Raw genomic sequence first — 17661 nt, forward strand, 5'->3', positions numbered from 1 at the left:
AGCTGCTCTGCAGGCTGAGGAGATCCTTGCCAGGCTTCAGGTGCTCTGTGCTCCCTGTCAGGAAACACAATTATCTTTGTGGAGAAGTGGAGAGGAAGACTCACGCTGCATTTCTCGAGCACAGGCACAGAGATTCACCCAAGTAGAAAGGAATGGCAAGATGCATTTAACCTCATTAGTTTCAGTAGGGCTGACTTTGTGCAATCCATCAGTGTACAAATACATTAGGGGAACTAAACTATTTCCACATCTCATTTACATAATGGATGGGATGTGAAATGAGTCCTATGGAGGAGAAGTGCCCTGGAGGCACTAAAGTTTATCACAATATGTAAGAGTTCTTTTAGATCATTGCATTAAATTTCCACTAACAAGATAACAAATTAATTGTCTGCATTACTGTACTAACCCAAAGTGGATAAAGTGTATGATTTCAGCAGAGGAAGGCAGCTGTTTAAGACAGCTTGGTGGTTATGGAAGGAGGCAGAAGAGATTAGTGTGTCTCCCAGCATTTGTATGCCATGATGCCAGCCCTCCTCCTGCCTCTTTAAGAAATCCAGCTCTTCTCTAATCTGATGTAGGACTTGAGCTTTATTAGTGAAGTGAGGGAGAATGAGTAAATCAACTGTATCAGACAAGCCTCAGGACATCTGGAAATTGATCATTCTGCAGAAATAAGCACTCTGTGTTTATTAGCTGGGAGTTCATCACTATCACTTCTTTTTATTCAATTCCTGAGATTTCAAAGCTATCATCATAGTATTAGCTCTTCTGACTGTGCTACTGGAGATAAAGATCAGAAGATCTATCTAATGATGGCTTTCTCAATCTCCCTCTTTCTTTCTCTAACGCTATTCTGATTAAAAAAAAAAAAAAAAAAAAAGTAGGAAAATAGCAAGAATGAAATAAAGCAGACTTCATCTCTTAAATTTTTGCCTGTTGGCAATGGGAGTAATTTTTTTGCATTATTATTCCGCAGGCACTCAGTTTTATTCAGGGGGACACATTCTGCAAAATAGAAAATCCCTCTTAGAAAAGGTGGAATTTGAAGTTTTTAATGTGGTGGTGGAAAAGGGAGGAAGATAAAAGGACTTAAAGTCATAAAGCAGTGCTTTACATTGAAAGTACAGTTATTTTAAATGATAATACACGTCAAATAGAACTCAGGGAAATTACTTCCATAAGTTAGAAAGGTAATAATATTACTTTAAGAAGAATAATTACTTTCCTTAACTACATTTATCACATAGTAATTCAGTTCTCCCTTCTGGAATATGATGCAATGCCAAACTTTTGACTGATTTATTTAAAACCAGCCTTAAGAAAAGATTCACCAAGATATGAGGTTTCTTCTGGTTCTTTATTCCAAACTGAGGAGTTATCAAAATGCAAATGCTCTGACTAACTGCATGTTTAGACATGCATTCCTGTACAGCTGCATTGCGAAGGTTCATTGTGCAAAGACACTGGGAGGGAAAAAATAAAATCATCTGTAAGAGTTTTCCAATAACAATGGTCAGACACACAAACAATTTAAGTATAGATGTGGATTTCCAGAGATCTGTGGGGAGTACAAATCCAACCCAATGAACTCTCTGAAGAAAAATCTTCCCTAGCGGAAGCTTCACTGAGATCAGTTTTTATCATCTGATTTTTTCCATTTTCCAATGGCAAATTAGCATTTATTATCTCTTTTGGACTGGCACTTTGAGTTCCAGCCTGCATGCACGTTGTGCTAGATTCTGTGCACAGATTAAAGGAGAAAAGGTGCACGTTGTCCAAGAATCTTTCTGTGCAATAGACGATGAGGGAAAACAGATGAATGCAATAAGCAGGGTGATCATGATTTAACAGTAAAGCAAGGCAAGTAAATTAATCCATTTGTACAGAGCCCAGCACAATGCAGCTGGACCACATTGCTTGAAAAGTTAGCCCTTAATAACAATAACAATAATTACCAGGTCTTTCAAATTAATGTATTAATTTCAGTTAGAGCTCATAAGTTGCTCAGCCAGTGAATGAAAAATGCCATAAATCTTTAAGGAAAGGCCAATTTCAAGTCAGCATTGTCTTCCCTCCTACACAAGCTTTCTGCCAGTTGGCCCTGAACTAAAACCACGCTTCTCCTGAATCACCTTTTTACTCATGATTATGGTGATTATTTCTTTATAATCATACCATCACTGTTTCAGGCTCCTGATAAAATCCTTCATGTCCACCTCTGCTTTTGAGGCAGTCCTTTCTCCGTGCCCTTTCTCATTATGTACATAATGATTGATTTCCTTCCTACTTTGCTGCCCATTGTTTGCTTGCATGTGCATGTGGTGTTGTCTGTGCTGTCAGTCGGACTCAGGGGAGTTAAGGTATGGGTCTCTCATGGGATGAAAAGGGTTCTAATTTGGAGGAAATGCACAAAGATTAACAGATACGTGATAAATAAGTTCTGAATCAGGCCATGAGTTTACATTATAGAATCATGGAATGGTTTGGATTGGAAGGGACTTTAAATACTCTCTTGTCTCAACCCCCTGCAATGGTCAGAGACATCTTCCACTATCCCAGGTTGTTCCAAGCCGCATCCACCCTGACCTGGGATACTCCCAGGGATCCAGGGGCAGCCACAGCTGCTCTGGGCATCCTGCGCCAGGGCCTGCCCACCCTCACAGTGAAGTATTTCTTTGTAATATTTAAAACACTTCTTTTGAAATTTAAATCAGTTCCCCTCTCTCCTATCACTATCTGGGTGCACAAAAATGTCGCTCTTCAGATTTTTTTTTGAGGTTCCTTTCAAGTACTGGAAGGGGCCGTATGGTCTCCCCACAGTCTTCTTCAGTCTGAAAAACTCTCATTTCTTCTCAGCCTGTCTCCATGGCAAAAGTGCTCCAGCCCCCACAGAATCTTCTCTCTTGCTGAGGCAGTGCCAAAGGATAATATATAATGATTCAATGAATGAGCGTGTGAATTTTAAACTCTTACATCCCTGGAAATTACTTATTTTCACCTGATTCTTAGATGGGTTGAACTAGGGCCTTCTCCTACCCAAGGCCTTCTGAGCAGCCCAATTGAGAGGAAAAAATGCAATGAGAGATGATGATACCACACCAGCAGGTCTTCCCACACTGAAGGACAGACATTCCACTACTGCAGCATGCATCAAAACCTTGTCAACAAATTGCTGCACCTCTGTGTGTTCCCAACAGTGCCTCTGAATCTCTGTTTGTGTTCTGGTATCCAGGAAAGAAAACTGATGACTCTCCTTTATTGACTGGTCCAGATCCATAAATTACCCTTCTTCCTCAATATAGAGATTTTCAGTGATGTGAGGGACACAGGCTGAGGAAACCAAGCCCCTAAAACAAGAGACAGATGTCTGAGCCCATGATTCACCGGTGATGAGCTGCAATTGGGCCATGTAGACTTTGAAGTAATTCATTACATTTGTATCTCTTCTGCAGGGGGAGGACTCTCCTCAATGATTTGTATGACCTTGCTAAACCCAGATAGGTGGTAATTGAGCAGCAACTACTTCTTCAGAAGAAACAGAATAAAAATATTGAAAATATTGACTCACCCCAAAGGCAGTGAGCAGCACTTTGGTCTTTGACCTTTAAGCATCCTAGGGTAGTCAATAACCTGGCTGTTAGATGCTGTGCCTGCCACTGATTTTGATTTGGGAGTAGTTTAACCTTGAACCAAGATCTAAGTAACCACGGCAACAGGAAGTTGGCCTCTCCATCCAAGGAGTGGGGATCCATAAATCAAGGTCCCTAATGCAAACACTGTGTGCAGGTAGAGATTTGAGAGGATAAGTGGTTTGTGGGGGATTACCTTTGAAAAAATGAGTGATTGTCCCTTGATATGTTGAAACACAGCTTCACAGACTTTTTTCTTTTTTTATCAATAGAGGTCAACAGGTTACAGCTGCATGTTTTCATACGGCTCTTTATATAGGCCCTTCAGTTTAATTAGGACCAGATGTTGAATTTATGAGGTTGTTAGCATTATTATGTACCATATGCACATGCATATATGTGTGTGTGTATTGATACATGCACCCACATGTGCACATTTCTTGTGCGCCCACTACACTCATGAATAAATATTGTTAAGGCAGAAACCCAAGCACTGTGTAGTGGTGAGACCTCAGGTGTACATACACAGAGCTCCAAAGGGTAATTACCTAGTCAAATATCTCACTTATTCTATGGGACACTGCTTTATTCAATGTATAGAGCTCACCTAATGAACAACTATTTGGGAGCTGGATTTTCCTCTTGCTATTCAGTGCATGACATCATGTCTCATTTATTCCACATTTCTAAGCCTCGGTATGAATAGATGAATGTTTCATGAATGTTGATAATTTTATTTTCACAGGACTGCTCTTGAGATGAGGGGTATATTATTGTTCTCATTTGCACTAGAGAAGCCGAGCAGAGAGAGATTGAAGTTTAATGGATACAATTTGAGATGCTTAATGATAGATTTGAGGCTCTGGAAAGATGTGTGGTCTAATAGGCAGAGACTGCTCTGTTTATCCCCACCAAGCTGTGACCTGTAACACTGTCTCACTCGTGACTATTTCTGCCCTTTCTTGCCTCCCTTAAATCCACCAGCTGATATCAGTGCACGTTTTCATCAGGACTCCTCTCCCAAACTGGCCCATTTGTATCCCTGTCTTTTAGACTCCTCTCACTGCAGCATTTCTGTGCCTGAATCTGATAGGGATCTCTTCCACAGCTTCTGAGACAATTCACAGGTCTGCTGATATTTCTCCTTTTACGTGCCAGAAACCCAAGTTCATAGGGACTGTTCATAGCAGCTCCAAATAGCAAATATAAGGAATTTTTGGTTTGTGTATGGAGAAGCTGAGCACAGGGAAGAGATACAAAAGGGAAAAGGGTCTGGAGCAGCAGGAGCAGCTGAGAGGGCTGGGGGAGCTCAGCCTGGAGTAAAAGAGGCTCAGGAGGGACCTTCTCACTCTCTGCAACTCCCTGGCAGGACGATCAGATGGGGGTTGGATTCTACTCCCAGGGAACAAGGAATCGGGAATATTGGATCAGGAACATTGTGGAGACATGCAAAACCAGACCAGGGTGGCAAATCAAACTCAGCAAGGATGTCAGGAGAGTCTCATGACTGACCAAGAAGTTCCTGAGTAATTCCAGGTACAAAAAGGAAGCAAAAGAGACATGGAAGCAAGTGAGCCAGGGAATGAGATCTACAATGTTCAGGCATGCAGGGATGGGCTTAGGAAGGCAAAGCCCACTTGGAGTTGAATCTAGGGCAGAAGATCAACAAGAAATGTTTTGACAGTTACATAAAGCAGCCAAATATAGCCTATGGAAAATATGGGCCCCTTGCTGAATGAAACAGGGACCCTGGCTGAAAAAGATCAGCAGGAGACTGATTGTCCTCTTTGCCTTGATCTCCACTGGTAGGACTGGCCTTTGAGAATCCCAGGCCTGTAATGCTGCTGTGGAAAGAAAACCTGCTCTTGGAGGAATATCTGATTAGGGAACAGTTAAATGAACTGGGTATGCATAAATCCATGGGATTTGGCAGGATGTACCCAAAGGTGCTGAGGGATCTGGCTGGCATCACTGTGAGACTACTCTAGGTTGTTTTTGAAAGATTGTGGTGATCAGAAGAGGTTTTTGAGGACTAGAAGAGAAGAAATATCAGTCCAATGAGGTCAAGAAGAAAAAGCAAGGAAGGAACAAGGCTGTTCAGTCTCATCTCTAGAATTTGATGGAGTAAACAATTGTGAAGAGCATTTCCAAACATATGAAGGAGGAAAAGATGACCAGGAGTAGTTATCACAGATCTGTGAAGTGGAAATCGTGCCTCACCAGTCTGATGGGTTTTATCTTGACTTTAGCAAGAGTGCTGCCACTGAGTTCCATCAGCTTCTTACAGACAAAATGATGAAACACAGGCAGAATAAATGTGCTCTGTGATGGACTGAAAACTGGCTGGTCTCAGAGGGCTGTGATGGGTAGCACAAAATCCACTTAGAGACCAGACAGTAGAGATGCACCCCATGATATGGGAACTAAAAACTTTTAATATGTCAATTAATGAGCAGGGTGGCAGGGTAGAGAATACCATCCACAAATCTGGAGAATTTCAGAACTCAGAGCAGTGGCTGATATCCAGAGGAATATGGACATATGGAAGAGAGTCCAGTCAGAGGCCACAGAGATTATGAAGAATCTGGGATATTATCTGTCTTATGAGGAAAGATTCAGAAGGATGGGATGTTCTGCCTGGAGAACAGAAGGCTAAGGGGGATTTTTCCACACATCCAAATATTTGATGGGAAAGATTAGAGAGGATGGAGCCAGATTATTCTCAATGCTGCCCAGTGACAGGACAAGAGTAATTGGGCACAAGCTGAAACATTAATACAAGTTGTTCCTGAACAGTGTAGATTTAGGGGATGAACAGTTTGTAGGGAGAAGTTGTAGACTCTCCCTCCTTGAAGATATTCTCATTTGGCCAGATGTGGTCCAGGGCAGCCTTCTCTGGATGACCCTGTTTGAGCAGGGTGACGTGGGCAAGGTGGTCTCAAGAGAAGTTTTCAACCTCAGCTGCTTTGTGGTTTTTTGAATCATTGTATAATTTAGTTGCCAAAATCTGGTGCATTTTATCTGGGCCTCATGTGCAGGTTGAGATCTGAAAAAAGAAGGAATTTATGAAGGATTATCTCTGACAAATTAATATCTGCCCTAATCACGTTGAAGCCCAACATCACAGAGACTTGGAGAGGTTTTCAAATTTCCATGCCAGGAGTTTAAATTTCACATATTTACAAGCAAACAAAATGGTTAAAAACTACACAAGAGTTTGAGGAATACTGTTAGTGGAGGAATTTGCCAGCCATAGTGCATAACTTTTATTTTTCTGGAATATTTAACTTCTTTGGCATTATTTTACCACTCATTTATTCCGCATTGTAAACTGTAGGTAGAAAGATATATGACAAACAACTCTTTCTTTCCTTAACTCACTTCCCTTTGATGAGCTGCAAGGCAAATTTAATTAGGAAGGGAATTCCTGAAAAATAAATGTAACGTGCTCCGGATGGGAATTGCATATTGAGGTTGCTCCTGATGCCTGCTCCTTGCTCAGATGAAACACCCACTAAGTCGGGTGTTTACAGCAGAGAAGCATGTAACTATGTGTGGAGAATGAACTGCACAGGAAATGATACATAGGCATTCCCAGTAAACAGAGTTATGAAGGATATCTGTCTTTATCCATGTATCAGAGTGTACGTGGTTTTTCAGAAGAAAAAGTACTAATGCACTAATGTACTAAAAGTAAAATGTTTTGTTGGTTCACCATTGTTTATAGAGACCAGTGATGGTACATCCTCCAGCAAAATTATCAAAAACTGATCACAGTTATGGTCTTTGTGGGTATCAAGACTGTATTACAGATACATCCACAAGGAAATATGGAAATATATCAATGCAGCAAGGACAGCAACTGACTTCTCTTTTTTTCAGATATATCCCCAGACATGTTACAGTACTAACACTCATCCAAATTTTGTTTCCCCAGGAATTGCAGGTCCCCACTTAAAAGCAGACCAGACTTCACTTCATGGTAAAATGGAAAGTTCTGCCTGTAATGTGATGACCAGAAGGAAACCAGCAGCTGTTGACAGTGTTGCAATGCCAAGTCCAGTATTATCTCTCCTACCTTCATCATCAGCAACATCTGAAGCAGGTAATGCTGTTTTCACTCCACTCCTCTGTTTCTTCCCCATCTTCCTCCTTCTGGAGCTGTACCATATGTTCACCCAATTCTCTTCCTGATTGGAAAAGTAAGCTGCAAATATGAATATCTAATGTGATAATCAGGCTGTAACATCTCCAATGCTTTCTTACCGTGATTGTAGATCTTGGCACATCAAATCTATTTTATTCACACACCAGCACTTGTGCAATAATGAGGATGCAAGTAGCACCAGCCTGTAGGGTCTAGCAGGAAGCAAGACTCTGAAGCAAGACTCCTGGGTTCCTTCCTCAGCCCCATTCTTCATTTCTTTTAAATGCTCCCACCCCTGTAGCATGAACAAACCGAATACACAGTGAATAGCTGAGGAGCAGATGAGATTTCTTACTGCATACTTCAGTGATTTTAGCATAATATTCTGTCTTGCAAATGCAAAATTGTCTGGGGCAATGAGCAGTGATTTAAAATACCAGAATAAATAAGTCGGAATAGCATGCTTTTCTACCAACTTATATTTTGTGCTTCTATTTTGAATCAGATCAGAAAGGTGATATCTTTATACCCTTGGAAATTGAGCCAAGTCATTCAGGCATCATCATGCCTTTCCTTGGGCATGGATAGAGAGGTTAATCTTCCATTTTTTATTAATTTCCAGTGACTGGGGAATCCACAGTTCATTACCCTACATGCATTAGGAGTTTTATAGTCTAGTCAAACTTTTGATGCCACATTCAAAAGAAACATATTTGTATCACTGACTTACAGAATTATTGCATATTTAATCATTCAGCTAAAAGTGCTTTTTCAACGCACTTATTTTTATTTCCCTCGCACTTCTTGAATAAATTCTGAAAACAAGGGTTTCATACTGCAAATTAGCCTTTGTAAAGATAAATTTTTATATTAAAAAAATCAGGATTGTCTATTTAGTCTTTAGTACTTTCCTATATATAAACCAAGGACAGATTTTTAAAGCAGCAGAGAAGGAAAGCACACAAATATTTTATGATCCGTTACAAGATGAAAGTGTATGCTTGACTGCATAGTTCATTCTTTCCATTTTCAAAAGTCTAATTAAATTGTTGGTTTATCTGTAGCCCAGATGTTGAAATAATTTAGCTGAAAACTGAAAGAAACTGTGTTAATGGGAAAACAGGACAGTGCCATGGGTTTCCTGTAATTAATAGGAAGCTCTTTGAAAATTCCTCCATTCAATGCAAGCCAAGAAATTGACCCCAGCTTTGAGCAGCCTCCTCTGTGCCATGTTCTTGCAAATGGCCTCAGGCACCTCTGAAGGGATGGAGAATAACAGGCAGCAAGAAGGATTTCAGGGCTTCAGACATAACAGGGCCATCCAGAATAAACTTATGGGGATAATGAAGAACATCCAAAGGGTCTGATCTGCCTGGGCTCACCTCCTTGTTCACCATCACTGCTGGAGTGGGTCTTTCAGCCTCCTCTAGCTCCCCTTGGAAATATGTATTTTTGGTAGGAGTGGCTCTCTTTGCTTCAGAAGCTGTTTCCAGCATCATTTCATTCCTGTATGGCTTCCCAGCGTGGCCCGCAGCCATTTCTGATCTGTGAGACGGAGCCTCACTGCACCTGTGGACCCTGGCGAGGGCAGAAGCACCAGGCCTCCGTGTGCCCTGTTTGGAATGTGTGAAGCTGTGCTTTAAGGCTACCATTGGTTCTTGCTTGTTTTGGGGCAGCTAGCTGGGGTTGTTTGGAGAGTGAGAAAAGTATAAAAGCTTGTGCTGCATCATGCATTTGTATTTTCCCTTCATTTTAAGCTGGATTTTGCCTTTGCGGAGGCAGACCAGAAAAAAATCCAAAAAACTAAGACCAACACAGACCAGCCTGGGTCCAGGGTTGGGCAGGGTCTGTCTGGATAAGATGGAAAAGATTAATGCATGGCTTTGGCTTTCAGCCGAGCAGTGTGTCACATGGCAATATAGGAAAATATTTTATATCAAAGGTTGTTCACCAAGAGCTTCCAGATGAGTTGATAACACCTAATGGCTCTCACTTCAATGCTAGTTTACTTTGGCAGATCTCCCTGGTATTTCATCATAGGCACACCTCATCAAAGCTTCCCCCTGCAGGCCCATCAGACTCTTTCTGCATAGTCTTCCTACACCAAATGTAGAATCAGATGTCCCTGACATTCAATAATCAAAATTATGTTGGGTTTCCTAATATCTCATTTTAAAAGCCTGACCTGAAAGCACAGGTACTTACCCAGTACATGCATTCTGGCTACTGGCAGACTGTGTAACAACTCAGATGATTTTTAGAGCCTGCAAGTTCAGAGGGTTGCCAGGAAGAAAGAAAAAGAATGATTAGTAGCTTCTAACAAGCTCCCTGAGAAAGCCATAAACACCCCAAAGCATTTACAAAGGAAAAATTAGTGCAGTAAGCCAGCACAGAACAGCACATAGGGTTTTTTTTTTCCAAAATGTGAAAATGTGTTTCAGCACAAAAATGAACAGACTTGTGAGTTTGCAAAGTTTTATAAGGGCAAAAAAATTATCTAAACATGAAGAAATGCACTGAAAGTGGTGTTCAGCCATCCATTTACATGCAGGAGCAGACGCCTACCCACAGTTGCCTGCATATCAGTTAACTTTGGGGAATTGGGCAGTTTGGCAGAAGGCAGGTGCCAGCCTTTGCTCCACCAGGGCCGTGTCTATTCAGAATCAGGCTCCACTCAGGGCTCTTAGCCTGAGTGACCTCTTGAGTGCCTGAGAGGGTTTCAGGATAGACAGGAGCTCTGTGTTCTTACCCAGCATCAGGACATCAAAACAATGTGCAAGGTCATCTTGAACTGCATAGTGTTCCCATTTTAGGGTTTAGAAGCTGAGGTCATCCTCTGCCAGCTGTACAGACCAGGTCTCCACTGACCATGCTCAAGTGGTAACACCAATCTGCAGAAACAGCTGGCAGCAGATAAATCTCAGTAAACACATAACATCTTTGCAGGGACTTGGCTAGTGCTTTATTTCAATCTTTTTTTCCCCAGTTCCTTGGCTTACTTTCTTTCCAATGAAAATTGAGAGTAAAGCCAAAGCTCCTGGTATCATCGTGATACCTTGCAAGCTTTCCTGCATTTCTGATAAATTTTCTGTTGTCAATCACCAACTGAAAAATTTCACCTTTACTTTCAGGAAAAAAAAAAAGCACCTCAATATTGTAATTAAAAAAAAATATAGGATTTGAAAATGCACCCTGACTATAGAAATAAAAGGCAAAAGGTGGACAGTGAACTTGATTTTTTAGATCTTCTGACCTGAAGCTACTCTCAGGATATGGGTGGGACTCAAAGGATTTTAATGCTTAAGGCTGAAGTTATTGGGGCTCCTTATGTCAATCACCAGTGAGAACAGATGACAATAATCATTTTCTGTGACAGGGACTTAACCTTTTTTGATCAAATTTCTGGGAAATAGCTTGCTGCCACTTGCCTTTAGGGATCTTGAATCCACAGTTTTTTAGGGGTGACCTACTTGGGAGGAATTTTGTGCAACTAATTAGCTTCTCCTGAGCAACTTGGATATTTCATTTCCTTTCTCTTTTCCTTTGGTACCAAAATGACTGCATTCCTCTTTTCTTTTGTCCTTTGTGAACCACAAACTGCAAATGGGTTTTATTTTTCTTTTTGGTGTGGGGAGTGGGTTACATATGGAAAATGTATTTTGTTTTGTAATTAATGAAAACCAGACTTTGGGAAGTTGGCCATCCCAGGTCTTTATTTATAAGAGAGCATATGTCTGTGTTTTGTTTATGACTCACTCCTGCTTCTTACATTGTAACTTGGGTTTGTTTATGCAAGCTCTTCGCTGAATCCAAGCAACATGGTGGTATAAGAGCCAATAATTTATGTTCTCCAAGAGGGGAGGCCAGTGAATGAGGTTTATATGCTGAATCTGTCACAGCCCATAGAGAGCAAGAGGAGATTCTACAACTTGACAGCTCCCGGTTATCTGCAGAAAATGCTACAATAGCAACTTTATTTAAACTACTGCTGGAAGATTAGCCTGTTAGCCATGAAGGCAGAGATAACCCCCAAATGAACCTTTCTCAAAATCTTGCCTGCTTGGGAAACTTCAGGGATTTCAAACCCAAATGACTGCTTGACAGTCAGGTGTAAATTAAGTTTGCAAGTAGATGTGGGCTGAGGTTAATTTAGTAGGATGTTTTATTCTTTACCAAAAAGGAAATTCTGAGTTCCATCATTTCTTTCCCAGCAGCACAGAACAGGTATGTTAGGAGTGAAAGGGAGCACCAGTTATTGCAATAGCACAATTAATACATTCTGCTTCCCTCACAAAGGGGTAGTTACTTCTAATCCGTGTGCAAATCCTGAGCTCTGAACAGATGCCATGTCAGGAGAGGACAATGAGACAATTTAGGCAAAACAAGCAAGGTCTCGTGTCCTAAGCAAAGGACAAGGAGCCAAGAAATTCTGGGTACTCTTCCCAGCTCTGACAATGACTCACAACGTGACCTTGGCAAGAAACTTAACTACTTTGGACTTGGTTCAGATCTAAAGTAAGTGATCTGAACCAGGAGTAAGCTTACTTTGGGGGCATTAAAGTCAATTATGTGACTGAGTAGGTTCAGCTAGTATCTGAAGAGATGATAGTACAGAAACCCAGGCAGGGGTAATGAATTTGCCACAGATGAAGTGACCCACACATCTTGTCTCTGCCTACTAGTTTCAGCAACAAACACTTTTCATACTAACTGGCATTCATGACAAGAATTAAAGGCTGAATTGAAGACATCAGGATTATATCTTTGGGGTACAGAAGGTTTAATAGTTAAGTTGGACCAATATGACAGCTATGCTAAGCTTCCTTCTCTCCAATTAAAGATTGAAAAATGAGAATGAAGCAAACCCATGCTAAAACATTGCTGTAGCAAAAGCTTTGTTGCTTTAGAAGAGGGAACAGGCAATCTCTGAAGACTACTTGCGTGAAAGTTGTATTTCCATCTACTCTTCATGATGCTAGAAAAAAAAAGAAGAATTTCCAGTTACTGTTGTTTGACCCACCCCTGTTTCTCTCCTTGTCTCCCAACAGCCAGCTCACCGCTGAAGAAAAGGTTCAAGCGCCGTGAAATCGAAGCAATCCAGTGCGAGGTGCGCAAGATGTGCAACTACACCAAGATCCTGTCCACAAAGAAGAACCTGGACCATGTGAACAAGATCCTGAAAGCCAAGCGGCTGCAGAGACAATCAAAGACAGGCAATAACTTCGTGAAGAAGAGGAGGGGGCGTCCTCGGAAGCAACCCCTTTCCTTTGACGAAGACTCCAGAGACCAAATGCCCGTTCTGGAAAAATGCGTTGACCTTCCGAGCAAAAGAGGTCAGAGACCAACACTCAACCCGTTAATGTTGGAGCAAGCAGCCACTCAAGATACAATCATGGCCACCATCGAGGCTGTCATACACATGGCTCGAGAGACGCCACCGCTGCCGCCTCCTCTGCCTCCTCCACCCCCTCCACTCCCTCTCCCTCTGCCCCGGGCGCCCCGGGTCGGAAAAAGGAAAAACAAGTCCCCGCAGGAGGAAGAGGAGGACGTGAAAGTGAAGCGGCACCGTAAGGGCAGAGGGAGCGAAAGCGAAGGCCTTCCCTAAGGCCAGTGCACCTCGTGAGATGTTGGGTGCCCACAGTGGAGCACGCCAGGACTGGGGGACAGGAGGTGCACAGTCGGCCTCGCCCCTTTGGCAGCACCAGACTGACCTGTCCCTTCAGCAGCCAGAACTCATTGCAGAGAGCTGTGCCAGCTGGGGCGCGCATCTTTCCTCTTCATCGCTTTGACCCAAGCCACCCCCCCAAGGAAAGAGGGGGGAAAGGTGCGGGAAAAGTGGGGGATACAGGGGAGGAGGATGTGTGTCAAAGTTGGAAAAAGCATGAACTCTGCCGAGTTTCCAAAACTAATCTGAATCTCAGCATTGCTGTTCTCATACCGTACCCAGAGGCTGGAAGTCATCCTCGCAGATAGCGGAACATTGTCACTAAGGGTGCATGCTCAACTCTGATTCTGTTTGGTGGGCCAGGTGAAACTAAGAGTAACTTTACCATAGTATAAATCACTGTAAAAAAGCAAAAAAAAAAAAAAAAAGGAAAAAAAAAGAAACAAAGAAACAAAGAAAGAAACAAAGAAAGAAACAAAGAAGAAAAAACCCAACAAAAATTAATGTAATTTTCTCAACTGTGATATTGGTTATAACCTATTTGATTTTTTTTTTCCAGTTTTATATACCTACCAGGCTTTGGGACAGCATAAGCCAAAATGCCTGGCTCCTGTTAGAACTATATATTTCTTTCTCATTTACTTGCCTAGTTACAACTAGCTGCAATATAGGCAATAGAAAATTAGAGCCTTACACGCGTGCACACTAATTCCGAGTGCTATCCCAAGAAACGATGGAATATCACAGCATTTAAAATAAGGTATACACGGATATTCGGTTACAATAACACGTTTATATGAAGCAACTTGGCAATGGCATGTGAAAAAGGGGTCATCCATCAGCCAAGTTGTTTTGATGCTCGGTACATATGAGTAGAGAACAGCAAGACACTTCTGGGGAATAGTTATAGTAAACATGGAAAAAAATCACCAAAAAAATAATATAAAAAAGATAAAAGGAAAAAAAATAGGACACAAAAAAAAAATAGAATAAAAACCAGAACCCAAATCTACCAAGTTTTTGCCATCTGCAATTCCCAGTGAAATTAACGGGAAAACCAGAATGTTAATAATTTGCTTTGGGTAGCAATGCCTTGATATTATCTTTTAAAGAAAATAGATAAAGTAGATTGTTTTAAAAAAAATATAGAACAAACCCTATGGATAATAGATCCTTTCTTGGCAATTATTTCTGAAAAACAAAAGAAAAGGAATAAGTGTTCTTATCTGAAAATAGAAATAAAAATGTTCAAAGGGTATCACCACTGCAATTGTATTAATGCCACTTTGGACATGTTCTCCAAGTTGTGGTTGCCTTAATAAACTAAAAAATAATTTTTTTTTTGTACATAATGTAATTATAAAGCTCTCAGTCTGCATGTATGCAAACTGTGTGTGACAAATCGTCTCTTTAAATGGTCAGTTCAAATTGTACATTTCTCATTCGAGTTGTCCGTTAGCCATTGATAAAACTTGGGTAAAATACCCAAGCTCCATATCCACAGCCCAATTAAAATGTTTCGCTAAAACAAAGACTGAACAAAAAACTGTTCCATTGCAGTGTCAATGCTTTTAAAAAAGAAAGTAAATTGTTGAAATTTGAAATAGGTACTTTCAACTTTATTTCCTTTCTTTTTAAATCCTGCGGTGCACTCAACACCTAGCATGGCAAGATGGATATTAAAATGGGAACAGGGAGGGAAGATTCCACCAAGGGAGGGGGGATTGGAATTTCTTAATGGTTGACAAGCCAAATTCTATTCCCTTTTTCAAGAAATCTTGAATTGGTTTATTGCCAAGGAAGCTTCATATAGCACGACACTAAAAAAAAAAAAAAAAAAAAAAAAAAAGAAGAACTACAAGAAAACCCCACCAAAAAAACAAAACAACAAACTCAATGAAAAGTCCCCACAAAAAATTTTTGTGTTTCTATTCTGTTATTTATTTACAAAAATCATATCAAGACTATGGTGTTAGAGGAACACTGTAAACATACAACTCGTTGTTTTTTAGAGACTGATTTTTCTTCTGTGATAGCACCTTAGCTTATTAAAACTGAACGCATATGGGGATAGGATTGCGTCGGGGAGCTGGAAGAGGGGATGTATTATTTTTTATTTTTTTAAGACTGGAACAAATTTTGAGGTCCTAACTCCTTAAAACTGATAAGAGGGATCGCAGAATTTTGTTTCCAATTTGTTTTGCATCATTCATCATACCTATTTGTGCTTTTTGTTTTCCAATTAATGCAGCTTAGAAATAAATTGGCTGGTTGCTCGTTCTGTTAAAACCAATTTTGCTTTTCAGCTCTCTTGAATTAGCACAGTGTTATTGACTGAAGTTGTAGGCCTGCAGAAAAAAACCCTAAACCTCATTGAACTCCTCTCTTCTTCCTTATAAAACATTGGATTGAGGTTTAGTTAACTTATAAATCTTTTATTCCCAATCTCCTTTGGGCTTGAAAGTAGGTGACAGTCACTTAAAATGACAGAAAAAAATCGTAAGTTTAGTATTCCAGGTAGCTGAAATTAAGCCAAAAAACTTATCCTTAGTTTTATCTCCAGTGATGTCCTTCCTAGCGTTGAAGGACATTTCAGTGTGTAACGAGGGAAAAGTAGGTCTGAAGGCAACAAATTCTGCCATCCAACACCCATCGTGGCTTCCAGAGGGTCAGAGTGCCCCCAAGGGCTGGATTTGGGCTGGACCTTTCTGGACACACTGGGATAAAACTGCCCCAGGGAAGGATAATGGAGTGGCTGCTGCTTCTCAAGCTCCTGAGATTTGGGAAAAGAATGCTCTTATCCTTCCAAAAAGTGCTATCCAAAAGGCTGCTACAGGCACAGTGTTTAAGGAGAGCATCCACATGGAGGGAACAACCCCACAGACCCTTCGTTGAGCAAAACCATGAAGGGGTCCTATTTGTCCTAGAGAAACTAATCTCAGGACTTGGTAGCTAAAAGCTCTCAGCATGGGATGGGCTCTACCCAGAAGATCAAGGTTTGTGTTTTCGTGGCAAGAAGGTGCTGGTGGAGCGTGGTGCTGTGGTTCAGCTTTGGATGTTTGTCCACACAACACCCTCATGCAGCTGGTCCTGGGCTGACAGGGAGAGTGGCTTGTTAGTGTCGTAAACAGCAGACTGAAAATACTGTTAGATGGCACTCAGAATTTGTGTTCTGCATGTTGCATAGTCTATAAAGATGACAAGCAAGTTGCTGACAGAATAATATTTTAAGGCGATGTACTACATGCAGATCATAAAGGATTTAGTTTTAGGGCTTAAGGCTAAAATCCCACTCCTGCCGTTTATTACCCAACAATATTCCAGTAATGAGCTTTTTGATTTTTTTTTTCCCTTACTACAAGGAAGATTTACTGAGGAACTCTCTGGATTCTCTCCACACATTTCCAAATACTGTATAATACTGGGGTGAAAGCCCTTTTGCTTACTAAGACCAAAAAAACCTTTCAAACACCTCCACTGTGTCACAGATTAGCACACATCTGAGCATGCTTCAATAAAAACACAAAAGAGTATCACGTGGCTGTGAGCCATATGAAATAAGGCCACGGGTTTGCATCCACTCTGTGGGTCTTTTATTCCTCAATCCAGTGTAAAACCAGAAATGGGGATAAATTTTCAGGGAGAGAGGAAAAAAAAATAAAAAAAAAATAAAAAAAAACATTACCACTTGTGTCTCCAAGACCTTCATGCTGCCAGTTTCTTGAGCCCTTCACTATTAAATTTTCTGTGAAGCACCTTGCATGTTTTTGGATAACTGTAAAAAAGAAATGGAAAAAAATAAATTTAAAAGAGGTGAAAATAGTCATCAGCTACCCGAGTATCCTACAGCATGGCCCATTTGGCAGAAATGTTGTGGAACATAGAATATTCTAATTGTGACTATCTGGGTAGCATCTGGTGCAATGGGGTGCCAGTGCATCACGAGGACTTCTGAGCACTACAGTAAAGCACCAAATAAACATAAATCATTGTTCCAATCACAAGGATTTCCCTAACTCTTATTTTCACAGGCCCTGATTCAGGACTGCACGTAAGCACATCTAATGAGCATCCTGAAGACTTTGAAGAACAACTAAAAGAATACAGGGAAAAGGGAAACAAAAAAAAAACCACCAAAATTTTTTTATAAAAGGAAAAAAGAATCCAAGAAACAAAACCAGGATGGTTTTCTGAATTGAAAAAATAAACATCTTGCC

General features: G+C 40.9%; 1 protein-coding gene across 2 annotated transcripts in view; it reads left to right on the forward strand.

Annotated features, from left to right (window-relative positions):
- SETBP1 (SET binding protein 1) overlaps positions 1-15347 on the forward strand; it is a 267221-nt gene extending 251874 nt beyond the window's left edge. For both annotated transcript variants that reach the window (XM_059491756.1, XM_059491757.1), the window contains 2 exons: positions 7570-7737; positions 12828-15347. In XM_059491756.1, coding sequence (XP_059347739.1) covers positions 7570-7737; positions 12828-13384 — 725 coding nt within the window. In that variant the 3' untranslated portion in view covers positions 13385-15347. The remainder of the gene's footprint in view (positions 1-7569; positions 7738-12827) is intronic.
- Positions 15348-17661: the final 2314 nt, after the last annotated feature.

Source organism: Ammospiza nelsoni, chromosome Z, assembly GCF_027579445.1.
Source record: "Ammospiza nelsoni isolate bAmmNel1 chromosome Z, bAmmNel1.pri, whole genome shotgun sequence".
Classification (NCBI taxonomy): domain Eukaryota; kingdom Metazoa; phylum Chordata; class Aves; order Passeriformes; family Passerellidae; genus Ammospiza; species Ammospiza nelsoni.